This window comes from Heterodontus francisci, chromosome 25, assembly GCF_036365525.1.
Source record: "Heterodontus francisci isolate sHetFra1 chromosome 25, sHetFra1.hap1, whole genome shotgun sequence".
Classification (NCBI taxonomy): Eukaryota; Metazoa; Chordata; class Chondrichthyes; order Heterodontiformes; family Heterodontidae; genus Heterodontus; species Heterodontus francisci.
In genome coordinates this window covers 15,562,442-15,590,104 of record NC_090395.1, presented here as the reverse complement: position 1 = coordinate 15,590,104, position 27,663 = coordinate 15,562,442, and the positions used below count along the sequence as shown (strand labels likewise).

At 48.8% G+C, this 27,663-nt stretch overlaps 2 protein-coding genes across 2 annotated transcripts in view; both read left to right on the top strand.

Annotated features, from left to right (window-relative positions):
• Window positions 1-1,207, top strand: part of rabif (RAB interacting factor) — a 16,139-nt gene extending 14,932 nt beyond the window's left edge. The window contains exon 2 of the mRNA XM_068056909.1: window positions 653-1,207. Coding sequence (XP_067913010.1) covers window positions 653-901 — 249 coding nt within the window. The 3' untranslated portion in view covers window positions 902-1,207. The remainder of the gene's footprint in view (window positions 1-652) is intronic.
• Window positions 1,208-9,034: 7,827 nt separating this feature from the next.
• Window positions 9,035-23,667, top strand: LOC137383761 (tubulin alpha chain, testis-specific-like). The gene is made up of 5 exons (XM_068056912.1): window positions 9,035-9,131; window positions 11,047-11,269; window positions 18,311-18,459; window positions 21,491-22,171; window positions 23,284-23,667. The coding sequence occupies exons 1-5, from the start codon at window positions 9,129-9,131 to the stop codon at window positions 23,575-23,577; spliced, it is 1,350 nt and encodes a 449-aa protein (XP_067913013.1). The 5' UTR covers window positions 9,035-9,128; the 3' UTR covers window positions 23,578-23,667.
• The last annotated feature ends 3,996 nt before the right edge of the window (window positions 23,668-27,663 follow it).

The following is a 27,663-nucleotide window of genomic DNA, read 5'->3' as shown; positions in this document are numbered from 1 at the left end:
ACCGTTAACCACCCATTTATACTAATCCTACACTAATCCCATGTTTCTACCACATCCCCACCTGTCCCTATATTTCCCTACCACCTACCTATACTAGGGGCAATTGCTAATTGCCAATTTACCTATCAACCTGCAAGTTTTTGCCATGTGGGAGGAAACCGGAGCACCGAGGAAACCCATGCAGACACAGGGAGGAACTTGCAAACTCCACACAGGCAGGACCCAGAATTGAACCCGGGTCGCTGGAGCTGTGAGGCTGCGGTGCTAACCACTGCGCCACTGTGCCGCCCATCTAAATCATTTATAATTATAGTCGAAAAGCTGAGGCCCTAATACAGGTCTGGGGCACCACTACTCACGCTGCCTATTTGAAATACATATGCATTGTCCCTCCACACTCTCCCAACCCATGTCACAAGGTACCTCCAGTTCAGTGTGCATTTATTTTTATCGTGATCTCTTGAGTTAACCTTATTAAATGCCTTCTGGAAGTCCATATAGACAACATTCATACATACTGCCCTATCCACCATGTTAGTGACCTCCTCAAAAAATTCATTTTGTTTAGTCAGACTCAAGCTGGCCCTCACACAGCCAAGGTGAAACCAGTGCTGAGTGGGCATGCAATTGACGGGTGTGTTTTGTCTTGCAGCTCTTTCTTCCATCCATGAGGCAGAGGGTGGCACTGGGCACCGAGGAAAGCTCAGTAGAAGGGACATGCTACAAAGAGCACTGGTTCGTTGATGACATGTACACCTTTGAGAATGTGGGCTTCACAAAGAATGTGAACAACATCAAGTATTTGGTCTGTGCTGACTGTGAAATTGGGCCATTGGCTGGGCACTGCCTGGATGACAAGAAGAGCTTTTATGTGGCTTTGGATCGTGTGCAGCATGAATAGTGGAAAGTGAGGAGACAGCATTTTCACAGGGGCACAGGACAATCATCTGAGAGGATGGATCTGTCTCTCACTGTCAGTTCACACTCTGCCTGCAGCCTGTTACTGGGAACCAGACATGTAACTGCCCCACATAGTGTCCCAATGGAAAGCTACATAAAAGTATCAGTGCAAGTCGCAGTGTAGAATTCAAACAGCTGCTCTTCAACTGTGACATGCTCACCAGTCCAGTATTCTGGGTCGTGTGCAGCACTGTGGTGACAAGCTCGGCTGTATTTTTTGGTTGTTATTAAAAGAAAATCTTCTGAATGCCCCTGTGCTGTCGTGGTGAGCAGCCCAATCAGATCCTGGCATTGTTTTGGGGGGGTGGAGGGGCGGTACCACTACTAATCCACAAAAGGGGAGGGGGTACCACTGTGGGGGGGGGAGAAGAGAGGGGACTGTACCAATGATTCAATAATTGGTGGGATGGGGGGAAATAGTACCACTGATAGCCCGCAATGGGGAAGGGAGGGGCAGTTCCACTGATATTCCCACACTGGGGGGGGGTTGAAAGGAGCTATACCATTAATATCGCACATTGGTTTGGGGGGGGGGGGCGGTGGGGCGGAGGATCACTATGTTATAGCTCAGTGGGTGTTTGTGGAGAGGGATAAGACATAATGGACTAGTTATAATTGGGATGATGAGTAAAAATTGGGCATAAGCAAAAAGTAATGGGATAAGAGAAGTAATATTAAAATCAACAGGTTGTGATATATAAGTGGGGAGCATTGGAACCAATTATTTTAGAGGAAGATGTTGACAGTAGCATTAACATAAACCTGGCTGCACACTTAACAAGTGGAAAATGAATGCTTTGAGATGACTAATGTCCTTTAGGGAAGTAAGGAAATCTGTCGTCCTTACCTGGTCTAGCCTACATGTTATTTAGACCCACCGCAATGTGGTTGACTCTGAAGTGGCCAATCAAGCCACTTAGTTCAAGGGCAATTAGGGTATGGACAAAAAATGCTGCCTAGAAAGCTACACCCACATCCTGTGGAAGAAAAGTGATTCCTGACAAAGTTCCCCGCCAGCAACATCAGAGCGCTCCCAGATTTGCACGAGTGCAGAACAGACGCTTGCTGTCAGTATGATGCTGCGCATGCGCAGCCTACATCAGCACCTGGCTTGCTGTGTGAATACGACTAATTCGCACATGTGCAAGGAATGGTCATTTGTCATTTTGGCCTCACATCTTCGCCTCCCCTCCTGCCCCTGCTCCCAAGAAAATAGGAGCTGGAGTAGGCCATTCAGGCTGCTCTGCCCATTCAATAAAGATCATGGCTGATCATCTAATTCAGTACCCTGTTCTCACTTTCTCCCCATATCCCTTGATCCCTTTGACATTAAGAAATATATCTAATCTCTTCTTGAATAATATTTAATTCCACAGGTTCACCACCCTCTGAGTGAAGAAATTTCTCTGCATCTCGTTCTAAATGGCATACCCCATATCCTGAGACTGTGACCCCTGGTTCTGGACTACCCAGCCATCGGGAACATCCTGCATCTAGCCTGTCTAGTCCAGTTAGAATATTATAGGTTTCTATGAGATCCCCTCTCATTCTTCCAATTCTAGTGAATATAGGCCTAGTCTAACCAACCTCTCATCATATGTCAATCCTGCCATCCCAAGAATCAGCCTAGTAAATCATCTTTGCACTCCCTCCATGGCAAGAAGATCCTTCCTCAGATAAGGAGACCAAAACCGCGCACAGATGTGGGCTCACCAAGGCCTTGTATAATTGCAGTAAGACATCCTTGCGCTTGTACTCAAATCCTTGCTCCCTCCTGCTTCTGATCCCTGGTACTGCTCCCCGTTCCCTCCCGGTAACTGGTACCCAGTACTGCTCCCCGTTCCCTACTGGTAACCGGTACTGCTCCCCGTTCCCTCCCGATATTGGTCCACAGTTCTGCCTCCCCGCTCCCTCCCGCTTCTGCTCCCTCCCACTACCAGTTCATTCCCTGCACCAGTCTCCAGTACTGCTCCCCGATCACTCCATTACTGGTCCCTGCTGCCTCCCGGTACTGGGACCCGCTACCTCCCGGAACCAACCCCTAGTACTGCTCACCTCTCCCTCCCACTTCGGCTCCCCGGTACTGCTCCCGGCTTCCTCCCGGTACTGGTCCCCGCTCCCTCCTGGTACTGAACACCGCTCCCACCTGGCACTGGTCCCCGGTACTGAATACCGCTCCCACCCCACACTGGTCCCCGGCACTGGTCCCCACTCCTGAACACCGCTCCCTCCCCGCACTGGTCCCTGGTACTGGACCATGCTCCCTTCTGCTACCGGTACTGGTCTGGCTCCTTCTCGCTACGGGTCCGCAGTACTGCTCCCCACTGCCTCCCGGTACTGCTGCTGGGTACTGTTCCCCGCTCCCTGCCGGTACTGTTCTGGTATTGGACCCCGCTCCCTCCTGGCATGGCTCCGCGGTATTGGTCCCACTCCCCCGGTACTGGTCCCTGCTCCCTCCTGGTACTGGTCCTCAGTCCTGGTCCCCGCTGCCTCCCCGGTACCGGTCCACGTTACTGCTCCCCGCTCCTTCTCAGTACTGGTCCCCAGTACTTTGCCCTGTTCATTCCGGTACTGCTCCCCACTGCTTCCCGATTCTGGTCCCTGCTCCCTCCCGGTACTGGTCCACGTTCCCTACCAGTACTGCTCCCCGCTCCCCTCTCGGTACTGGTCTACATTACTGGTTCCCGCTCCCTACTGGTACTGTTCCCCACTGCCTCCCGGTGCAGGTCCCCCCACTCCCGCCCGCTATCGCAGCGCTTTTTCCCTGCATGGGGGAAGTGTGGAAGAAACTGACTGGATGGGGACGGGAGGGAGACTGAGCAGGAGAGAGTGGGAAAGCGAGCGGACGAGGGGGAGGAAGGGGTGAGGGCACGGATTCTGTTGAAATGCACACACAATCCTGCACATGCAGCTATCCCGGAGCTCAGGTCTAAACACAAAGCTCACTGAGGAGATGCTGGATCAGGTTGTTGATTTGGCTCTTATTACAACACAGAAGCAGCTCTCTGCCGGTCTTCATGCTGAACACGAGCTCCCAGGGATTTATCTGTTCCAACTTCCAAAATGTTAGAAATCTCTTTTTAAGATGCTCACTGATATAAAATTCGGGTTTGTGACCTGAAATAATCATCAATAAAATTCATTAAACAACTTGTTGCCGGGACCAGAAGTGGCCATTTTGGTTTCATTTGTTTTCATTTTTGTGATATATTGAGCAGCGCCATCTTTACTATTGGCAGCTGCCGAAACGTCGCAGACAGTGAATGTACGAGCGCATGAGGCTTCATTTGCGTTGTCAGCAATGCAGCCGGTCATTTAAAACGAACTTGGATCTATTTGAAATGCTGTAACTGCTCCAGTCTGGCTTGTTACTGACCAATAGGCAGCAGGTTTGCAGCGTTACCCCCGCCCCTTGCCTATTTCTGAGCGAAAAGGCGGCAGATTTTTATTGGTAGCCCCGCCCATGGCCTGTTATGACCAATAGGCGGATGGTTTCCATCGGTAGACCCGCCCTCTCGGCTGCTCTCTATTTAAGGCTCTGCGAGCGTTGGGTTTGCAGTTGGCGCGAGAGGTAAGCGGATCGGCAATATGGTGAGTACTGGGGCTGGGCTGGGCCGGGCCGGGCCGGGCCAGGCCAGGGCGAGGCGGCGCAGTGAAGTGAGCTTGCTGCCTCTGCAGTGAAGTGTCAGGCAGTAGGAGATGTCGCCCGGGGCGGGGCGGGGGAAGGATTTTCCCTGAGGTGGGGCGTTTCTTGCCTGGGGGGGGAGGAGATGGATTTTGCCTGCGGTGGGGGGTTGGGGTGGGTCTTGCTTGGGTGGGTGGGGGGGGGGGAGGGTTTTGCCTTGGTGGGGGGGGGATGGGGAGGGTAGGTGTTCCGTGGGGTGTTTGCCCTGCTTGAGTGAGCTTGCTGCCTTTCCAGCGAAGTGTCAGGCAGTTGGAGACTGCAGCTGAACCTGTCTGGTTTCTGCAGCCACAGACTCGGAGATTTCTGTTCAGTTTGCTGTGTCATGTTTGGGAATCTCTCCTTCCCACTGTGGATGTGATCAGCTGTTGTTTTGTTCAGTTTAGTTTAGTTTAGAGATACAGCACTGAAACAGGCCCTTCGGTCCCCTGAGTCTGTGCCAACCATCAACCACCCATTTTATATTTCTTTCTTTGGCCTCCTTATCTCGAGAGACAATGGGGAAGTGCCTGGAGGTGGTCAGTGGTGTACTAATCCTACACTAATCCCCATATTCATACCACATCCCCACCCGTTCCTATATTTCCCTACCATCTACCTATACTAGGGGCAATTTATAATGGCCAATTTACCTCCCAACCTGCAAGTCTTTTAGCTTGTGGAGGAAACCGGAGCACCCGGAGAAAACCCATGCAGACACAGGGAGAACTTGCAAACTCAACACAGGCAGTACCCAGAATTGAACCCAGGTCGCTGAGCTGTGAGGCTGCGGTGCTAACCACTGTGCCACCCTGTTTGCTCAGCTCTGCTGCTCTGAGTTTTCTCTTCATTCCATGCCTTGTGGTTGGGGGCCAGTTTAATTTATCTGCAGTTTGGTGTAAGCTGCTTCTCCTTGTCCCCAGATCTGTTATCCAAGTTATAATAATATCGCCGAGCTCGGAATGCTGCTTTGCTCTAACCCCTGAGGGTTAGGCAGCATTTTCCCTTTACTAAAAGAACCCCAGTCAGTTCACGTTTATCAGCCCTTTTGTATTTGTATTTCTGAACTACGTCCTCTGTCCTGGCACGTTTAATGCCCACAAATGATGCTGAAGGTGAAATGCTTCCTAAAGTGTCAGCTCCCCACTCTGTCTCACTAAGGTCCTCTATAATTACAGTAAGAAAGCCTCGCTCCCTCCTTCTGATCCCCGGTACTGCTCCCCGTTCCCTCCCGGTACTGGTACCCAGTACTGGCCCCTGCTCCCTCCTACTTCTGCAACCCGCTCCCTCACGCTACCAGTGCTGGTCCCTGCTGCCTCCCGGTACTGGGACCCGCTACCTCCCAGGACCAGCCCCTAGTACTGCTCACCTCTCCCTCCCACTTCGGCTCCCCGGTACTGCTCCCAGCTTCCTCCCGGTACTGGTCCCCGGTACTGAACACCCTCCCTTCTGCTACCGGTGCCCGGTACTGGTCCTGGCTCCTTCTCGCTACAGGTCTGCAGTACTGCTCCCCACTGCTGCCGGGTACTGTTCCCTGCTCCCTGCCGGTTCTGGTATTGGACCCCGCTCCCTCCCGGCACGGCTCCGTCGTACTGGTCCCTGCTCCCTCCTAGTACTGGTCCTCAGTCCTGGTCCCCGCTGCCTCCCCAGTACCGGTCCACGTTACTGGTTCCCGCTCCCTACCGGTACTGCTCCCCACTCCCTCCCGGTACTGGTCCCCAGTACTTTGCCCTGTTCATTCCCAGTACTGGTCCCCGCACCCTCTTGGTACTGGTCCACGTTACTGGTTCCTGCTCCCTACTGGTACTGCTCCCCACTCCCTCCCGGTACTGGTCCCCAGTACTTTGCCCCACTCCCTCCCGGTACTGGTCCCCAGTACTTTGCCCCGCTCCCTCCCGGTACTGGTCCCCAGTACTTTGCCCCGCTCCCTCCCGGTACTGGTCCCCAGTACTTTGCCCCGCTCCCTCCCGGTACTGGTCCCCAGTACTTTGCCCCGCTCCCTCCCAGTACTGGTCCCCAGTACTTTGCCCCGCTCCCTCCCGGTACTGGTCCCCAGTACTTTACTTTGCTCCGCTCCCGCCGGTACTGGTCCCCAGTACATTGCCCCACTCCCTCCCAGTACTGGTCCCCAGTACTTTGCTCCGCTCCCGCCCGGTACTGGTCCCAAGTACATTGCCTCACTCCCTCCCGGTACTGGTCCCAAGTACTTTGCTTCACTCCCTCCCGGTACTGGTCCCCAGTACTGGTCCCAAGTACATTGCCTCACTCCCTCCCGGTACTGGTCCCCAGTACTGGTCCCAAGTACATTGCCTCACTCCCTCCCGGTACTGGTCCCCAGTACTGGTCCCAAGTACTTTGCTTCACTCCCTCCCAGTACTGGTCCCCAGTACTTTGCTCCGCTCCCGCCCGGTACTGGTCCCCAGTACTTTGCTCCGCTCCCTCCCAGTACTGGTCCCCAGTACTTTGCTCCGCTCCCTCCCGGTACTGGTCCCCAGTACTTTGCTCCGCTCCCTCCCGGTACTGGTCCCAAGTACTTTGCCTCACTCCCTCCCAGTACTGGTCCCCAGTACTTTGCTCCGCTCCCGCCCAGTACTGGTCCCAAGTACATTGCCTCACTCCCTCCCGGTACTGGTCCCCGATACTGGTCTCCGCTCCCTCCCGGTACTGGTCCCCAGTACTTTGCTCCGCTCCCTCCCAGTACTGGTCCCAAGTACATTGCCTCACTCCCTCCCGGTACTGGTCCCCGATACTGGTCTCCGCTCCCTCCCGGTACTGGTCCCCAGTACTTTGCTCCGCTCCCTCCTGGTACTGGTCCCCAGTACATTGCCTCACTCCCTCCCGGTACTGGTCCCCAGTACATTGCCTCACTCCCTCCCGGTGCTGGTCCCCGATACTGGTCCCCAGTACTTTCCTCCGCTCCTGCCCGGTACTAGTCCCCATTACTGGTCCCCAGTACTTTGCCCCACTCCCTCCTGGTGCTGGTCCCCAGTACTTTGCCCCACTCCCTCCTGATACTGGTCCCCACTCCCTCCCGGTACTGGTCCCCAGTACTTTGCCCCACTCCCTCCCGGTGCTGGTCCCCGATACTGGTCCTCACTCCCGCCTGGTACTGGTCACCATTACTGCTCCCCAGTACTTTGCCCCACTCCCTCCCGGTGCTGGTCCCCGATACTGGTCCTCACTCCCGTTTGGTACTGGTCGCCATTACTGCTCCCCAGTACTTTGCCCCACTCCCTCCCGGTGCTGGTCCCCGATACTGGTCCTCACTCCCGCCCGGTACTGCTCCCCAGTACTTTGCCCCACTCCCTCCCGGTGCTGGTCCCCGATACTGGTCCTCACTCCCGATTGGTACTGGTCGCCATTACTGCTCCCCAGTACTTTGCCCCACTCCCTCCCGGTACAGGTCCCCGATACCGGTCCCCACACCCTCCTGGTACTGGTCCCCAGTACTTTGCCCCGCTCCCTCCCAGTACTGGTCCCCAGTACTTTGCCCCGCTCCCTCCCGGTACTGATTCCCAGTACATTGCCTCACTGCCTCCCAGTACTGGTCCCCAGTACTTTGCCCCGCTCCCTCCCGGTGCTGGTCCCCGTTGCATCGCCAGTACTGGGCCCCAGTACTTTGCCCTGTTCATTCCCGGTACTGGTCCCCGCTCCCTCCCACTATCGCAGCGCTTTTTCCCCGCATGGAGGAAGTGTAGAAGAAACTGACAAGATAGGCGGGGAGGGGAGGGAGACTGTGAGCAGGAGAGAGTGGGAAAGCGAGCGGACGAGGGGGAGGAAGGGGTGAGGGCACGGATTCTGTTGAAATACACACACAATCCTGCACATGCAGCTATCCCGGAGCTCAGGTCTAAACACAAAGCTCACTGAGGGGATGCTGGATCAGGTTGTTGATTTGGCTCTTATTACAACACAGAAGCAGCTCTCTGCCGGTCTTCATGCTGAACACGAGCTCCCAGGATTTATCTGTTCCAACTTCCAAAATGTTAGAAATCTCTTTTTAAGATGCTCACTGATATAAAATTCGGGTTTGTGACCTGAAATAATCATCAATAAAATTCATTAAACAACTTGTTGCCGGGACCAGAAGTGGCCATTTTGGTTTCATTTGTTTTCATTTTTGTGATATATTGAGCAGCGCCATCTTTACTATTGGCAGCTGCCAAAACGTCGCAGACAGTGAATGTACGAGCGCATGAGGCTTCATTTGCGTTGTCAGCAATGCAGCCGGTCATTTAAAACGAACTTGGATCTATTTGAAATGCTGTAACTGCTCCAGTCTGGCTTGTTACTGACCAATAGGCAGCAGGTTTGCAGCGTTACCCCCGCCCCTTGCCTATTTCTGAGCGAAAGGCGGCAGATTTTTATTGGTAGCCCCGCCCATGGCCTGTTATGACCAATAGGCGGATGGTTTCCATCGGTAGACCCGCCCTCTCGGCTGCTCTCTATTTAAGGCTCTGCGAGCGTTGGGTTTGCAGTTGGCGCGAGAGGTAAGCGGATCGGCAATATGGTGAGTACTGGGGCTGGGCAGGGCGAGGCGAGGCGGCGCGGCGCAGTGAAGTGAGCTTGCTGCCTCTGCAGTGAAGTGTCAGGCAGTAGGAGATGTCGCCCGGGGGCGGGGCGGGGGTAGGATTTTCCCTGCGGTTGGGGCGTTTCTTGCCTGGGGGGGAGGGGAGGATTTTGCCTGAGGTGGGGGGGGTGTTTCTTGCCTGGGGGGAGGGATTTTGCCTGCGGTGGGGGGTTGGGGTGGGTCTTGCTTGGGTGGGTGGGGGGGGGAGGGGTTTTGCCTTGGGGGGGAGGGGGGGGGATGGGGAGGGTAGGTGTTCCGTGGGGTGTTTGCCCTGCTTGAGTGAGCTTGCTGCCTTTCCAGCGAAGTGTCAGGCAGTTGGAGACTGCAGCTGAACCTGTCTGGTTTCTGCAGCCACAGACTCGGAGATTTCTGTTCAGTTTGCTGTGTCATGTTTGGGAATCTCTCCTTCCCACTGTGGATGTGATCAGGCTGTTGTTTTGTTCAGTTTAGTTTAGTTTAGAGATACAGCACTGAAACAGGCCCTTCGGTCCCCTGAGTCTGTGCCAACCATCAACCACCCATTTTATATTTTCTTTCTTTGGCCTCCTTATCTCGAGAGACAATGGGGAAGCGCCTGGAGGTGGTCAGTGGTGTACTAATCCTACACTAATCCCATATTCATACCACATCCCCACCCGTCCCTATATTTCCCTACCATCTACCTATACTAGGGGCAATTTATAATGGCCAATTTACCTCCCAACCTGCAAGTCTTTTGGCTTGTGGGAGGAAACCGGAGCACCCGGAGAAAACCCATGCAGACACAGGGAGAACTTGCAAACTCCACACAGGCAGTACCCAGAATTGAACCCGGGTCGCTGGAGCTGTGAGGCTGCGGTGCTAACCACTGTGCCACCCTGTTTGCTCAGCTCTGCTGCTTTGAGTTTTCTCTTCATTCCCATGCCTTGTGGTTGGGGGCCAGTTAAATTTATCTGCAGCTTGGTGTAAGCTGCTTCTCCTTGTCCCCAGATCTGTTATCCAAGTTATAATAGTATCGCCGAGCTCGGAATGCTGCTTTGCTCTAACCCCTGAGGGTTAGGCAGCATTTTCCCTTTACTAAAAGAACCCCAGTCAGTTCACGTTTATCAGCACTTTTGTATTTGTATTTCTGAACTATGTCCTCTGTCCTGGCACGTTTAATGCCCACAAATGATGCTGAAGGTGAAATGCTTCCTGAAGTGTCAGCTCCCCACTCTGTCTGCTTTGTGCCTTAAATATTGTGGGAGTATGAGCAAAGCTAAGGGGTTAACCTTTTTTGTCTTCTGGGCCCACAGTGATCAGCTAGCAAGTTGAGCTGGTTTGACTGCTTGTACTTTCCACAAATGCACCACCCTGTCAGCCCATATAAGGTCTTGTTCACAACTGTAGGGCTTGTTGGAACTGAGGAGTTTTTAAAGCTGCGTTATTATTGTGTTTTAAGTGCCTTCCCACTCCCCCCTCCACCTGGTTTTTTATCTCCACTGCAGCCGTGAGTCACCTTGCTGCAGACACAAGAACAGATGTGTGTGTAGTCACACTGCACTGGGCTCAATGAAGCCTTGTTGCAGGATCTTTTACATCAGTGTTATACCCATCTTGAGCCCCAGGTCAGTTGTAGGAGTCGTTTGCAGTAAGCCTGGTAACAGAATGTGGGCATATAGCCTGTGGAATGAACGTGTGTGAAACACAAAGCCCTGAGCTGCAGCAAGAATTCAGCTTTTGGTTTAATTGCTGCTACACCTTGGAACATTTTAATGATATGCAGATGGCAATGACAGGTGAATGAGGATGTAGGTTGCTGCTGAAGGGTTTTGCCCGCTGGGAGCTGGAGTGGGGACACACTGACCATGCCCTGTTTATTTTCCCTGTCCACCAGAGAGAGTGTATCTCTGTCCATGTGGGACAGGCTGGAGTCCAGATTGGCAATGCGTGCTGGGAGTTGTATTGTCTGGAGCATGGAATCCAGCCAGATGGGAACATGCCAAGCAGTAAGACAATCGGCGGGGGAGATGACTCCTTTAACACCTTCTTCAGCGAAACAGGAGCTGGAAAACATGTCCCCCGGGCAGTCTTCGTAGACCTGGAGCCTTCAGTAATAGGTAAGGAGTAAGGGGCAAAATGGCAGTGGGTATCAGTGGCCTGACTGGATGTGATGATAAAGTCCTGTGGTTTATCTTGGGGAATGTCTGTAAGGTAGATTGTCCCCCGCCCTCTGTTAATGTCAGTGTGGAGCCTCCTCCAGTGGTGTGATGGGATGTATGCTCCTGTTCAGACTGGGTGAAGGATTATTTGGACTCCTTTGGCACATGTAATTAATAAAAATCTCTGTGTGGGTGTGTAGGCTTGGCAGATTTCTGTCTTTAATGTTTGAGATGCCTGTTATAGGTCAGCTGTCTGAGAAGTTTAATAGTTATACCTTAAGCCAATTAACATATCTTTCAGGTCAGTCAGTTGTTGGTGAAACCAGGGACTGATGTATCAGTGATTACAGCTTTAATCAGCAGCTCGGTTATCATTCATGATAACATTCATTATTCATTCACATTGGACCTGGGTTATTAACTGACAGGCATTTATAGGTACGCAGGTATGTTTATTGTTGCAGTATTATAGATCTGGTTCAACAGTCAAGGTTACATGTTTTTGTGAGGTTAGGTTTATGCTTAGACACAAACAGCAGTTGCACAACCATGTGTCCTGCAGGCCAATGCCCTGTTACTTTCTGCAGTGCCTGTGCCCTGATCTAGCACTACTCTACAGAAGCTTAGCTACTCCTGTGCTGTTAAACACTGACAATACAAATTATCTGGTCACACACAACCTGTATAAAATGCTAGTTAGGCTACAGCTGCAGTACTGTGTACAGTTCTGGTCACCACACTATAGGAAGGATGTGATTGAACTGGTGAGGGTGCAGAGGAGATTCACCAGGATGTTGCCTGGGCTGGAGCAGTTTAGCTATGAAGAGACTGGATAGGCTAGGGGTATTTTCCTTAGAGCAGAGAAGGCTGAGGGGGGACCTGATTGAGGTATACAAAATTATGAGGGGCATAAATAAATAGGGTGGATAGGAAGAAACTTTTTCCCTCAGCAGAGGTATCAATAACCAGGGGACGTAGATTTAAGGTAAGGGGCAGAAAGTTTAGAGGGGATTTGAGGAAAAGAAATTTCACCCAGAGGGTGGTTGGAATCTGGAACACTGCCTGAAGGGGTGGTAGAGGCAGGAACCCTCACAAAGTTTAAGTATTTAGATGAGCACTTGAAACGCCATAGCATACAAGGCGACAGGCCAAGTGCTGGAAAATGGGATTAGAATAGATGGGTGCTTGATGGTCGGCACGGACATGATGGGCCGAAGGGCCTGTTTTTTGCTGTATGACTCTTCACTCATTCTACTCTCCTCCTTCTGACCTTTCCCCTTTTTGCCTGTGTGGGGGAGGAGAAAAACTCTTTCCCAGGGTTAAATCTACCCAGTTACACGGGTTAACTGGATCACAAGTTTGTGGGCAGTTGACGAGGGAAAAACTGTTCCCGTTAACTAATCATACAAGGACGACAGACAGATTTACCGTTTTGGCCAAGAGATGCAGGTGGAATATGAGGAAGAACTTTTTTTACCCAGCGGGTGGTAATGACCTGGAACTCTGTTTCTACTGCCCTTGTGAGCACCGAGATGATCAATGACTTCATAAGGAAATTGGATGGCCACTTGAAGTAAATAGACATTTAGGGCTGTGAGGATCGAGGTGGGGAGTAGGACTGACTGGATTGCTCTGTGGAGAGCCAGCATGGACTCAATGGGCCGAATCACCACCACCTGTGTCGTAAATGACTGACTGTATGACCTCTGATCTCCTGTCAGTCAGAGCTCAGTGCCCTTTGCCTCTTTTAATAGAGCTTTTATGTTTGTCTCCTGGTCATGATCCATCTGTCAGCCTTACAGGGTGATGGGTGTCCGGGACTGGGACAGTGTATGGTGAGGATAGGGGTGGAGGCTGAACGTTTGGGATTGTGTAATCTGTTTGTTTCTAAGTGTTCCCAAGCTATGGTGCAAGGGTGGGGTGTGGCTGCCTGGATCCACTGGTGGAGGTGTTTATCCTGGGGCGAGGTGCAGGAGCCACTGAAACTAGTTCCTCCTCTGCCTACACCTTGTCAAATGTATAGTTCTCGAGATAACTAGAGGGCCCATTGGGCCTGTACTTTCACCCAGCCAGAATTACCCTCATTGCTGCTTCTGCTGGATTGTGATATCGTTCAAATTGATTGGCCATCACTAGTGATCCATTCCAACTGCTGATCTCGCTCTGCATGGAGAAGTCCTAAAATTTTTATTTGCATAAGAAATAGGAGCAGGAGTAGACCATTCAGCCCCTCTAGCCTGCTCTGCCATTTATTATGATCATGACTGATCTTTGACCTCAACTCCACTTTCCTACCTGGTCCCCCATAATCCCTTGATTCCCTTGGAGTCCAAAAATCTATCAAGCTAATCTTTAATATACCTGACGATGGAGCATCTACAGTCCTCCAGGGTAGAGAATTCAAAAGACTCAAAACCCTCTGGGTGAAAGACTTCCTCATTTTACTCCTAAATGGCCGACTCTGTATTCTGACTTTGTAACCCTGTCGTCATTTTTTTCACCCCAGTTGTACACCGTACTCCAGGTGTGGTCTCACCAAAGCCCTGTATAATTACAGCAAGCCTTCCTTACTCATGTACTCCAACCACCTTGCAATAAAGGCCAACATAACATTTGCCTTCCTAATTGCTTGCAGTACCTGCATGATCACTTTGTGTTTCATGTGCAAGGGCACCCAAATCCCTCTGAACACCAACAGGTCATAGTTTCTCACCATTTAAAATAGGTTTCTATTCTTTCTACCAAAGTGAATAATCTCACACTTCTCTACATTATACTCCATCTGGCACCTTCTTGCCACTCGCTTAACCTATTTATAGCCCTTTTCAACCTCTTTGTGTCTCCCTCGTAGCTTACTTTCCCATCTAACTTTGATTCATCAGCAAACTTGGACACTTTACACTCGGGGCCCTTACCCAAGTTATAGATCTAGATTGTAAATTAGGTGAAGCCCAGCACTGACCCTTGCAGCACTCCACTGGTTAGACCCTGCCATCCCAAAAGTGACCCTTTTATTCCTACTGTTTTCTGTCCATTAACTAATCCATGCTAATCTATAACCCCCAATCTTGTGTAACAACCTCTTCTGCGGCATCTTATCAAAATCCATATGGACTACATTCACTGGTTTTCCCCTTATCGATCCTGCTAGTTATGATCTCAAAGAAACTAAATTTTGTCAAACATAAGTTCTCTTTTATTAATCATATTGTGATTTTTTTTTTCCCAAGTGCTCTATTACTATGTCCTTAATAGATTCTAGTATTTTTCCTACTAATGTTAAGCTAGCTGGCCTATGGTTCCTTGTTTTCTCTCTCATCGCACCCCCCAGCCCCGGCCAATTTCTTGAACACTGGGGTTACATTCACCACTACCTTCTAATCCACAGAGATTTCTCCAGAATCTAGAAAATTCTGGAAGGTCAAAGACAATGCAACCGCCCAGGATGTAAGCCATGAGGTCGAGGAAATTTGTCAGCTTTTGGTCCTATTCATTTCTCCAGTACTGCTACTTTAATAATTAGCTTAACTTCCTCACTGTCATTAGATACTTAGTTGTCCTCTATTGTGGTTTATCTTCTGAGAAGACGGGCACAATATGTTTCCCAGTGAACCTGTCCCCCTTGACCACCTCCCAATATTTGACTTATTTTTTAAATTCGTTTGTGGGATGTGGGTGTCGCTGACCAGCATTTATTGCCCATCCCAAACTGAGTGTCTTGCTAGGCCATTTCAGAGGGCATTTGAGTCTACAACATTGCTGTGAGTCTGGAATCACATGTAGGCCAGACCAGGTAAGGACAGCAGATTTTTTTCCCTAAAGGGCCAGATGGGTTTTTACAACAATCGACAATGGTTTCATGGTCACCATTAGACGAGTTTACAATTCCAGATTTATTAATTGAATTCAAATGTTACCATCTGTGTAGTGGGATTTGAATCAGTGTCGCCAGAGCACTAGCCTGGGCTCTGGATTACTAGACGCTACCACTGCGCCACCACCTCTCAAAGTAGTCTGAATTCTCCTCTGTACAATACTTACTCAAAGTCACCTCCAGCCACTGGACTTTATAGTCCCACTGCTGAGAGCAACGGCAGGCATAAAAAGAAAATGGCGGCTGGCACGCATGGGCCACACGGCATCCCAATCTTGAGCCCATCGGCTCATTATCATGTGCAGGGCAGCCGTTTTTTGTTCCCCATGCCCCCCCCCCCCCCCCCCCCCCCCCCCCCCAATCACGTGGCGGGGATGGCCTTGGTTACGCCGTGAACTGTGTCAACTGTTTCTGTGCAGGCGCTGGTGCCATTTTTAAAAGCCTGCCAACCTGCAGAGTTGCCCCCGTTCCACCCCCGCAACTACACCAAAAATACATATTTTCCCTGTTTTTCCTCTTTTCCCCCCTCACCTCAACTACACTACCAATACAGAGTTGACCCCTTCTCCCACGCCCCCACCACCTCCACAATCCGAGACACCCCCTTCCCCAGCTTTACCTGGACGGAAAAGAGAAGGCAAGTGAGTGTTGCCCGTCGCGCTGAAGATGTGGAACTGCAGGTAAGATCGCTGCGGATTAGATTTTAATTAATGCAAACAGCTAATTTTAATATGTAAAGTTGGGTCCCTTCGCAGAACGGCAGAGGGCCCACCACGGAGTTTCCCGGCTGCCAAGAAGATCGGGCCTGGTAATCTCGGCGTCTGGTTTCGTGGCAGGCTAGTGCCGCTCCAATCTTCCGGCACCCACCCCCCCCTGCCGCCACAGAGCCCAATATTGGGAGGCAAACAAAGTCCAGCTCCTTTGTAGGCTGAAGAGTCTGAATGCCTCGAACCTTTCCTCATAACTCGGGGGCCCTGACACTGGCGATCAGTCTCATGATTGTAAAATAAAAGCAAAATACTGCAGATGCTGGAAATCTGAAATAAAAACAAATGCTGGAAATACTCAGCAGGTCCGGCAGCATCTGTGGAGAGAGAAACAGTTAATGTTTCAGGTCAGTGGCCTGTTATCAGAACTGGCAAATGTTAGACATGTAATAGGTTTTAAGCAAATAAAGCAGGGGTGGGGCAAGAGATAAGAAAAGGCAAGGTGTTGATAGGACAGGGTGACACAGTGGCGCAGTGGTTAGCACCACAGCCTCACAGTTGGGTACTGCCTGTGCGGAGTTTGCAAGTTCTCCCTGTGACCGCGTGGGTTTCCGCCGGGTGCTCTGGTTTCCTCCCACAGCCAAAGACTTGCAGGTTGATAGGTAAATTGGCCATTATAAATTGCCCCTAATGTAGGTAGGTGTTAGGAGAATGGTGGGGATGTGGTAGGGAATATGGGGTTAATGTAGGATTAGTATAAATGGGTGGTTGTTGGTTGGCACAGACTCGGTGGGCCGAAGGGCCTGTTTCAGTGCTGTATCTCTAAATAAAAAATAAAAATAAACTGACTAGAAGGTCATGGAGCAAAGGTTAATGGTGTGCTGAAAGACAGTGTTAGTGCAGAGAGGGTATTAATTGACAGAAAAATTAACAGCCCTGGCCCAAAGCACAAACATGGAAAAAAAACAGCGGGTAGGCCATGGTTAAAAAAAAAAATGAATGATGAAACAAACTATAGTACAATAGACAAAAAAGAAAAAAATAACTAACAATAAAAAGGGGGGCCCGTCATGCTCTGAAATTTTTGAACTCCCTGTTCAGTCCGGTCTGCTCTGATGATGCAACCTTCCACAACAGTGCTTCTGATGCATCTTCCTTTTTCCTCAACCGAGTATCTCTTCTCTCTTTTTCCACCCCCCCCCCCCCCTCCCCCCAACACTGTAGTTGACAGTGTTCTCGACCGTGGTTGGCCCATTTCCTGCACTTCTACCCTCACCTCTTCCCCTCCCTCCCAGAACTGCAACAGGGTTCCCCTTGTCCTCACTTTCCACCCCACCAGCCTCCACATCCAAAGGATCATCCTCCACCACCTCCAGTATGATGCCACCACCAAACGCATCTTCACCTGTCAGCAATCCAGTTCTCTTCGTGACACCCTGGTCCACTCCTCAGTTACCCCCAACACCTTTGTCCCCTTCCCACGGCACCTTCCCTTGCAATCGCAGGAGGTGTAATACCTGCCCATTTACCTCCTCTCTCCTCGCTATTCCAGGCCCCAAACACTCCTTTCAGGTGAAGCAGCGATTTACTTGTACTTCTTTCAATGTAGTATATGGTATTCGCTGCTCACAATGTGGTCTCCTCTACATTGGGGAGACCAAACACAGATTGGGTGACCGCTTTGTGGAACACCTCCGCCCAGTCCGAAAGCATGACCCCGAGCTTCCGGTTGCTGGCCATTTCAACACTTTCCCCCCTGCTCTCATGCCCACATCTCTGTCCTGGGATTGCTCAGTGTTCCAGTGAACATCAATGCAAGCTCGAGGAACGGCATCTCATTTACCGATTAGGCATGCTACAGACTGCCGGACTGAACATGACGGGGGCCCCCCTTTTTTATTTCTAGTTACTTTTTATTTTGGTTTGTTTCATCATTTTTTACCATGTGCCTACCCACTTTTTTTTCATGTTTGTGCTTTGGGCCATTTTTCTGTCAATTAACACCCTCTCTGCACTAATGCTTTGTCTTTCAGCACACCATTAACATACTGTTTGCCTTTGCTCCATGACCACCTGGTCAGTTATTCTCTGCGACCCTGTCCTATCAACACCCTTTTTGTTATCTCTTTCCCCACCCCTGTTTTATTTGCTTAAAACCTATTACATTTCCAACCTTCTCAGTTCTGTTGAGAGGTCACTGACCTGAAACACTAACTCTGCTTCTCTCTCCACAGATGCTGCCGGACCTGCTGAATATTTCCAGCATTTCTTGTTTTAGTCTCATGACTCTGCTCTGCCTCCAGTGTTCAATTGAGTCCAGGCTGACTCCTAGTTTTTTCTATTTTGTCCTTTTCATATTTTAACACCCTTCCTATGTGCAATCTGTTGACTGTCCTTTGTTACCTTCCTCTCTTCTAGACGAGGTCAGAACTGGGATTTATCGCCAGCTCTTTCACCCGGAACAACTGATCACAGGAAAGGAAGATGCAGCCAACAACTATGCCCGAGGGCATTACACTGTTGGAAAGGAGATCATCGACATGGTGTTGGAGCGTGTCCGAAAGTTGGTGAGTATTGAGGGCAGGCAGGACAGGGGAATGTCACGTGACTTGATAAGAGACAAGTTAGTCTCTTGACCCGTGTTTCCAGCTCCCTAACTCCATTTAAGGAGTCCTATCTCAAACAAAACAGAAAATGCAGGAAATACTCAGCAGGTCTGGCAGTTCTGTGGAGAGAGAGAAAGAGTTAACTTTTCAGGTCAATGACCTTTCATCAGAACTGGCAAAGGTTAGAAATGTAATAGGTTTTACACTAGTGAAAGATGGAGGTTGGCGGAGAGAGGGGAGGAAAGGAAGAACCACAAAAGGGGAAAGTCTGATGGTGTGGATGGCAGGAGAGATTAATGACAAAAGGTTTTGTGGTACAAAACCAAGGAAGGAAACAAAAGATGCCTTTGGATAAGGTGTAGATGGCCAAATAGCAGCATCTGAACACGAAGTAAAGGATTAAGAAAGAAGCGGAGTGGCGGGAGGGGAGGGTGGTTGGTGAAGCAAGAGGAGGGAAGACTCAATGAGAAAAGGAAAAAAAGAATGGAGGCAGAGGTTATGATCTAAAATTATTGAACTCCATGAGTCCAGAATGCTGTAAAGTGCCCAATTGAAAGATGAGGTGCTGTTCCTCGAGCCTCATTGGAACACTGACGGGCCAAGCGCAAGGGTTGGAACAAGGTAGAGAATTAAAATGACAAGTGACAGGAAGCTTGGCGTCATGCTTGTGGATGAATGGCAGTTTTCTGCAAAGCGGTCACCGAGTCTGTGTTTGGTCTCCAATGTAGAGGAGATTGCATTGTGGCAGCGAATACAGTATACTAATTTGAAAGAAGTACAAGTAAATCACTTTCACTTGGAAGGAGTGTTTTCTGTTCTTCAGGCATCCCATTGAACTGCATTTGCCTCTGCCTGTGCTCTCCTTCAGTCCTTGTTACAAGTTCCCACATTGTTCCCTAGGATCCTAAGTCTTAATAGCTTGATTCAATCTATGGGATACTTGCCTTTATTAACCAAGGCATAGAATACAAGAGCAAGGAGGTTATGATGGAGCTGTATAAAACACTAGTTAGGCCACAGCTGGAGTACTGTGTACAGTTCCAGTCCCCACTTGTGTTTTTAATGTCTTTTTTTAATCAAAGGCCTATGCCTTTGATTAAATCACATGTGATTGCGCTGGAGAGGGTGCAGAAGAGATTCACCAGGATGTTGCCTGGGCTGGGACATTTCTGCTATGAAGAGAGACTGGATAGGCTAGAGTTGTTTTCCTTAGAGCAGAGAAGGCTGAGGGGGGACCTGATTGAGGTATACAAAATTGAGGGGCATAAATAGGATAGATAGGAAGAAACTTTTTTTTTTCCTTCGCCGGGGTGTCAATAACCAGGGGGCATAGATTTATGGTGAAGGGCAGGAGGTTTAGAGGGGATTTGAGGCAGAAAAATTTAACCCAGAGGGTGGTTGGAATCTGGAATAAACTGTCTGAAGGGGTGGTAGAGGCAGGAACCCTCAACATTTAAGAAGTATTTAGATGAGCCCTTGAAATGCCATAGCATACAAGGCTATGGGCCAAGTGCTAGAAAATGGGATTAGAATAAATAGGTGCTTGATGGCCGGCATGGACATGATGGGCCGAAGGGCCTGTTTCAGTGCCATATAACTCTGACTCTATGACATGAGAGCTGTCCCAGCACAGACTCTTGTGGAACACTATTCACCACATCTGTCCTGTCTCCTTCCCGATGTCAAATCATTGCTCATACCAGAGTAGTTTGTGTTGAATAACTGACTGTTTCTAGACCATACCGTTTCTCTTCATACAACATGGCCATTTTTCAGTATTGGACCTCACTGACTTCCTACAGCAGCAGGAACCTATTGCTCATGAGTCTGAGGATTCACTCTTTCCTTAATGAGACCATGTACAGATAACATTAGAACAATGATACACAGGGAGTAAGTCAAATACCATTTTATAAATTATACTCTGGGGTATATTTTTGTTGTATATAAAAAATAAGTGGCTGCAGTATGTACCATCTGCAAGATGCACTGCAGCAACTCGCCAAGGCTCCTTCAACAACACCTTCCAAACCCACAACGACTACCACCTGGAAGGACAAGGGAACACCACCACCTGCGAGTTCCCCTCCAAGCCACGCATCATCCTGACTTGAAAATATATCACCGTTCCTTCACTGTTGCTGGGTCAAAATCCTGGAACTTCCTTCCTAACAGCACTGTGGGTGTACCTACATCACATGGACTGCAGCGGTTCAAGAAGTTATTCAGGGGAAGTTAGGGATGGGAAATAAAAGCTGGCTTTGCCTGCAACACCCACATCCCAAGAATGAATTAAGAAATGTTTTTATATGTATTATATATAATATAAAATGTTTGTATATAATATGGAATGTGTTGGGCTTGCTGGGTTTTGGAGAGATTCCTTGGGCTTTTGCCATTTCTGTTTCACACACACTTCCTCCTTGATGTTTTAACACTGAACTAAACTCTAACTGATTGATTTAAAGTTTTTGAAATTTGTCCTCCAGCTTTCCTTTTAAGCATTTTGAAAAATGACCAAATAGCATTTTTGAGGCAGAATGTTGTCAATACGTTCTCTGAAATTGTGCAAACGACATGTGCCCAGACTGAAGGATCTGCCTTCAGTTAATGGAGTCTGAGCAGAATATATGGCCATCAAGCCCAGGCTTTTGAGGCATAGGCCTTTGATTAAAAAAAGACATTAAAAACACAAGATAATTAAAAGGGGCAATGTTACTGTGAAACACAACCTTGTTTTGTTTTAAAATCTTAACGTTAGAAATTTGAGAATTCAAAAGTACTGACTGGTTTGTGACAGTGCCATTATAAATGCAGACCTGCAGGTTAATACTGGAAGTGTGTGGCATACACAGATCTTCAACAACACATAGAGAAGTTGGTGAAGTATGGCCTGGAGTTACTGAGATTCTTCATTTACTGTAGGCTGGTGGGAGCAAGCTGTAATGCTGAATGTTGATACTGACTGACTAAACCTCCTTTACTTTTTCAGTCGGACCAGTGCACTGGCCTCCAGGGTTTCCTGATATTCCACAGTTTTGGGGGAGGCACAGGCTCCGGCTTCACTTCCCTGTTGATGGAGCGTTTGTCTGTCGACTATGGAAAGAAATCTAAGCTGGAATTTGCTATTTACCCAGCACCTCAAGTCTCCACTGCTGTGGTGGAGCCTTACAACTCTATCCTCACCACTCACACCACCTTGGAACATTCAGACTGTGCTTTCATGGTGGACAATGAAGCAATTTATGACATCTGCCGTCGAAACTTAGATACAGAACGTCCCACATATATCAATCTCAACCGTCTGATCGGCCAGATTGTGTCTTCAATCACTGCTTCACTGCGCTTTGATGGGGCTTTGAACGTAGACCTGACAGAGTTCCAGACTAACCTGGTCCCTTATCCTCGTATTCACTTCCCATTGGTTACTTACGCACCCATCATTTCTGCTGAGAAGGCCTATCACGAGCAGCTGTCTGTGTCAGAGATCACCAACGCTTGCTTTGAGCCCTCCAACCAGATGGTTAAATGTGACCCCCGCCATGGCAAGTACATGGCTTGCTGTATGCTGTACCGAGGAGATGTGGTACCCAAGGATGTCAATGCTGCCATTGCTACCATCAAGACCAAGCGCTCTATCCAGTTTGTGGACTGGTGCCCGACTGGGTTCAAGGTGAATGTTGTCTCTCGAAGGGCTTAAACCTTAGTCAGTGATTCCATTCTTGCTGAAGCTGAACCCAAATCTGACAAGTTCTCTTCAAGCTGTAATTAGACCAGGGGAAGTACTTGTCAGCAGGGTCTCTCTGGATCACCCTGCTTTTGTAGACTGCAGCTGACCTGGTCTGGCTGGCCAAGGCCCCGGGTTACTGACCTAATCTAGGGTGATACTGGCCAATAGTCCAGAGAACATAAGTTCAAATCCTACCATGGTTGTTGAAAGAATCTGGAAATAAAAATGTGGGTGATAATAAATCATCAGATTGTCATAAAGACCCAACTGGTTCAGTCATGTCCTTTTTTTAAGCAAACAAACATGCCACCCCTAGCTAGCCTGGCCTATATGAGACTCTAGTCCCACAGAGATTGACCCTTAACTGCCCTCTGAAGTGGCAAGTCAGAAGGGCAGCTAGGCAAATGCAGTAAATGCTGGCCTTGGCATTGACTCCCACAACTTGAATGAAATTGACTGGATTGCTCTACAGAGTGGCAGGAGCTCAATAACCTCTTTCTGTGCGGTTATAACAAGGAAAGGGTTAACCCCTGGTAGATGCTGTGAGTTGACCTTCAGTAGCCTGGTTTGGAGGGAATTGTGCAGTCAGGGATCCTGCTTCTTCCTGACAGCCACTTAAGACAAATGGGCAAAGCTAACCTGGTTTATTTGCTGGAGTAATATAACTGGTTTCAAAGATTGTCCATGGGCAGTCATTCCCGAGCAGTCTGCCTGTTACTGACTAGTTACTGGTCACTCAGACTGCATGTAACGTTTAAGTTTTTAAAAAAAAATGATAACTTTTAACACACGGGAAAGGCTGTTGAGACCTTGTGTCTTCATGCTTGATACTTTACAAATTCCTGAGTTTGCTCGAGCTGTTCACTACAGACAAATGACAGCTCCATGTTGCTGTTGGGCTGGCTGGGTCTCCCCAGCATGAGTGCAGAAGTGGAGTTGATGTTGATGTGTGTTTAATTTAGTACAGTAGCAGATTGTGTTAAACTCTGCAGTTCTGTGTGTGACAAATGATTTTATCTAACTACTTTCTCTCTTTTTCTCTCCCTGGTCATCAGGTTGGGATCAATTACCAGCCTCCCACCGCAGTGCCTGGTGGGGACCTGGCCAAGGTTCAGCGTGCTGTCTGTATGCTGAGTAATACAACTGCCATTGCTGAGGCCTGGGCTCGGCTCGATCATAAGTTTGACCTGATGTATGCCAAGCGTGCATTTGTCCACTGGTATGTGGGTGAGGGGATGGAAGAAGGAGAGTTCTCTGAGGCACGGGAAGACCTGGCAGCTTTGGAGAAGGACTACGAGGAGGTGGGAGCAGACTCTCTGGAGGAGGAAGAGGATGGGGAGGAATACTGAAAGCCACATTCCAGCAACCGAAGGCAATAGCTATACTGTGCTGTATTACCGATGCAATGATAAACTGTAATAAATAAATCCTGAGCACAACCTTGTTCGGAATCTGGGTTAATATCCCATATGTACGAAGTGCTGTAGTGCCACTCTGCCCATTATTTAAAAAGGCTTTGTTTGGGGAGGAGGTTATGGGATTGCCTAGCCTCCTTTGGATACCATGTTTCCACACAGGGCTCTGAACTTGTCATTGGTAAATTCCCCTCTATTATCCGTCAGAACCTTCACTGGTGGCCTCAGTCCAGTCTGTCAATTTCTCCATGGTTTGTCTATAATCACTCTTTTGCCCTTGCTATGTATTATTGAAAAAAGATTAAATCTGGTCACCAGGTCTACAAAAAAAAGAATTTTATGTGTTTGTCGTGACCTTTAGATCGATGGCAGCTACCTCGTTAGTCACTTGCTAATGGAGGGCTTACAATAGGAGGTCGTGTCATCCAATACTTTTTACAGGTTTCACACTTCTCTCTAATTTCTATTAGCCTAGTCAATTCAACTACAGGATTTTTAACTTTTGACAAGGAGGATAAGTAAATCTTATCTGATGCCTTTAATACTTATCTAACCTTCTGATGAGAAACACAGGGCTGAATTTTACCATTCCTTTGTGGGGGGGCTGGTGTGTAGGAGGACTGGCAAAATGGCACAGGAAGGTGTGTGGACATCTTCCTGCTGCCATGCCTTTCTGCCAGCAGTGGGAAAGCTGGCCGATTGGCTGCCTGCTGCGAGGCCAATTGAGCCACTTACATGGCCAATTAAGGGCCACTTCCCATCTCCATGGGCATTTTGCCTGCAGCGGGAGGGCCTGCTGTGGCATAGGGTGACAATGAAATGTCAATGAAACCTGGTGTCCTCCCAGTGGACATTGGGGGGGGGGGGGTTACCCTCCATGACTCATGGAGGGACCCCCTGGCAACGATGGCTGCCCCCACAGCAACGGTGCTGCCTGCCCTTAGCGACAACCCCTCCCCAGTTGCCCCAACTTCACTTACCCCTGTCCATTGAGGCGCCCTAATTCTGCAGCCTTGGCCGTGGCCACTGTTAGTGCAATGCAAGGTAGTGTTCCACCCATTTCTCCAACTATTCATTGCAGTAGGTGATGACCTCCCATGCCTTTGTTTTCAATGGAGCTGTTGCATTTTTTGTTCCCATCATACATGCCCTGTGTCGGAGAACATCTGGATATTCTGGCAAAATTGTAGCCGTTGGCACAGTACCTAACAGTCTTGGGACTTTACTTCAAGCAGTTCTTAATGCATTCAGAGTCTTCTCACCCGGATCTCTTGTAATTAGAGTAGATTGCTTGACTTCAATGTCAGGTTCCATTATAGTGATGTTAGTCTCAAACCAGTCAATGTTTTTGCTTGGGAGTACAGTATTGTAAATGGTATCTCAATGGTTCCATTTTGCTTCTGCAGTCTGTGGGAATGCTGGTGAGTGCCTATTCAATCGAGTCAAGGAATTGTTGCTTCCTATCTGGGTAGGCACTATGGCTGAAATTATGAGGACAGCCTTTCTGCTTTGAATGGAAAAGCTTCAAGGGTTCCATCCTAACCCTGGCACACAATAGGGAGTGATCTGTATTGCAGTCAGCACTATGGTAATAGTGTGTATTGAGGATGCTGTTGAAAGTCACATCTGGTGATGATCAGGTCCAGCCGATTCTACTGACCTGACCTTGGCTGCCTCCAGATACGTCGGGGCATGGTTTGTTCTGAAAAAGTGTGTTAGTTACACACTGTTCATGGTCGCAGCAAAGCTCAAGTTGTTTCTGCCAATATTCATTTATCTTTCCCATGCTGTGATGTCTGAGGCAAGTGGGCCATGTATCATGGTCCACACCCACTTGCATTGAAATCCCCCAGTAGGGAAAGACATTCTATATTAGGGATTCTGCAGATTGCAGTGTCAAATTCCTCGTAGAACTGTTTTTTCGTCTCTGCAGTGGAGCACAGCATTGGAACATAGATACTTGTGGTTAACTAGCCCTGTTTTAATAGAACATGTTCTGAACCATTTGTGGGAGGGTTCTATCATTGAGAGCAGCGAGTTCCTTACAGCGAAGCCAACATCCTGCTCGTGTTTCCTCTGAACTCTTCCCTGCCAGATGTACGTGTAATGTTTTTCCTTCAGTGATCCACTCAGCCAGTCTTGTCAGTTGTAGGGAAGTTATGCCAATTTTTTTTATATTGTTCCACAGGATGTGGGTGTCACTGGCTAGACCAGCATTTATCGCCCATCCCTAATTGCCCTTGAAGGTGGTGATGAGCTGCCTTCTTGAACCTTTGCAGTCTGTGTGATTTAGGTACACTCACAGTGCTGTTAGGAAGGGAGTTCCAGGATTTTGACCCAGCAACAGTGAAGGAATGGTGATATAGTTCCAAGTCAGAATGGTGTGTGGTTTGGTGGGGAATTTGCAGATGGTAGTGTTCCCATGCATCTGCTACCCTTGTCCTTCTAAGTGGTAGAGGTTGCGGGTTTGGAAAGTGCTGTTGAAGGAGCCTTGGCAAGTTGCTGCAGTGCATCTTGTAGATGGTATACACTGTGACAGTGGTGGAGGGAGTGAATAAATGTTCAACCTAACAACTCCCATGTTGATTTCGGGTGTCTTGCAGGTGTGTCCCTTATAGTCGGAAACGGGGAATTTATAATGGGGAACAAAGAAATGGCACAACAATTAAATACATAGTTTGGTTCTGTCTTCACAAAGGAGGACACAAAATTACCTCCCAGAAATGTTGGGGAACATAGGGTCTAGTGAGAAATAGGAACTATATGAAATCAGTATTAGTAGGGAAATGTTGTTGGGGAAATTGATGGGATTGAAGGCTGATAAATCCCCAGGGTCTGATAATCTACATCCCAGAGTACTTAAGGAAGTGGCCCCAGAAATAGTAGATGCATTGCTGGTCATTTTTCAAAATTCTATAGACTCTGGAACAGTTCCAACGGATTGGAGGGTAGCTAATGTAACCCCACTATTTAAAAAAGGAGGTAGAGAGTAAACAGGGAATTCTTGATCGGTTAGCCTGATATCAGTAGTGGGGAAAATGCTAGAGTCCATTATAAAAGATGTAATAGCAGAGCACTTGGAAAACAATGACCACATCGGACAAAGTCAACATGGATTTACGAAAGGGAAATCATGCTTGACAAATCTGCTGGAATTTTTTGAGTATGTAACTAATAGAATAGATAATGGAGAACCAGTGGATGTGGTGTATTTGGACTTTCAGAAGGCTTTCGATAAGGTCCCACATAAGAGATTAGTGTGCAAAATTAAAGCACATGGGATTGGGGGTAAGGTACTGACATGGATCGAGAACTGGTTGGCAGACAGGAAACAAAGAGTAGGAATAAACGGGACTTTTTCCGAGTGTTAGGCAGTGACTAGTGGGGTACCACAGGAATCAGTGCTAGGACCTCAGCTATTCACAATATATATTAATGATATAGATGAGGGAATTAAATGTAATATATCCAAGTTTACAGATGACACAAAGCTGGGTGGGAGTGTGAGCTGTGAGGAGGATGCAGAGAAGCTCCAGTGTGATTTGGACAGGTTGAGTGAGTGGGCAAATACATGGCAGATTCAGTATAATGTGGATAAATGTGAGGTTATCCACTTTGGTGGCAAAAACAGAAAGGCAGATTATTATCTGAACAGCGACAGATTGGGAAAGGGGGAGGTGCAGTGAGACCTGGGTGTCCTTGTGCACCAGTCACTGAAAGTAAGCATGCAGGTGCAGCAGGCAGTTAAGAAGGCAAATGGTATGTTGGCCTTCATAGCGAGAGGATTTGAGTATGGGAGCAAGGATGTCTTGCTACAATTATACAAGGCCCTGATGAGACCACATCTGGAGTATTGTGTGCAGTTTGGTATCCTTATCTGAGGAAGGATGTTTTTGCTATGGAGGGAGTGCAGCGAAGGTTCACCAGACTGATTCCTGGGATGGCAGGACTGACGTATGAAGAGAGATTGGGTCAATTAGGCTTGTATTCGCTAGAGTTTAGAAGAATGAGAGGGGATCT

Excerpts from the sequence above, each read along its gene's own strand:
- LOC137383761 (XM_068056912.1), top strand. Across the intron at positions 11,270-18,310 it reads CCTGGAGCCTTCAGTAATAG|ACGAGGTCAGAACTGGGATT; the intron begins GTAAGGAGTAAG and ends CCTCTCTTCTAG. Across the intron at positions 18,460-21,490 it reads TGGAGCGTGTCCGAAAGTTG|TCGGACCAGTGCACTGGCCT; the intron begins GTGAGTATTGAG and ends TTACTTTTTCAG.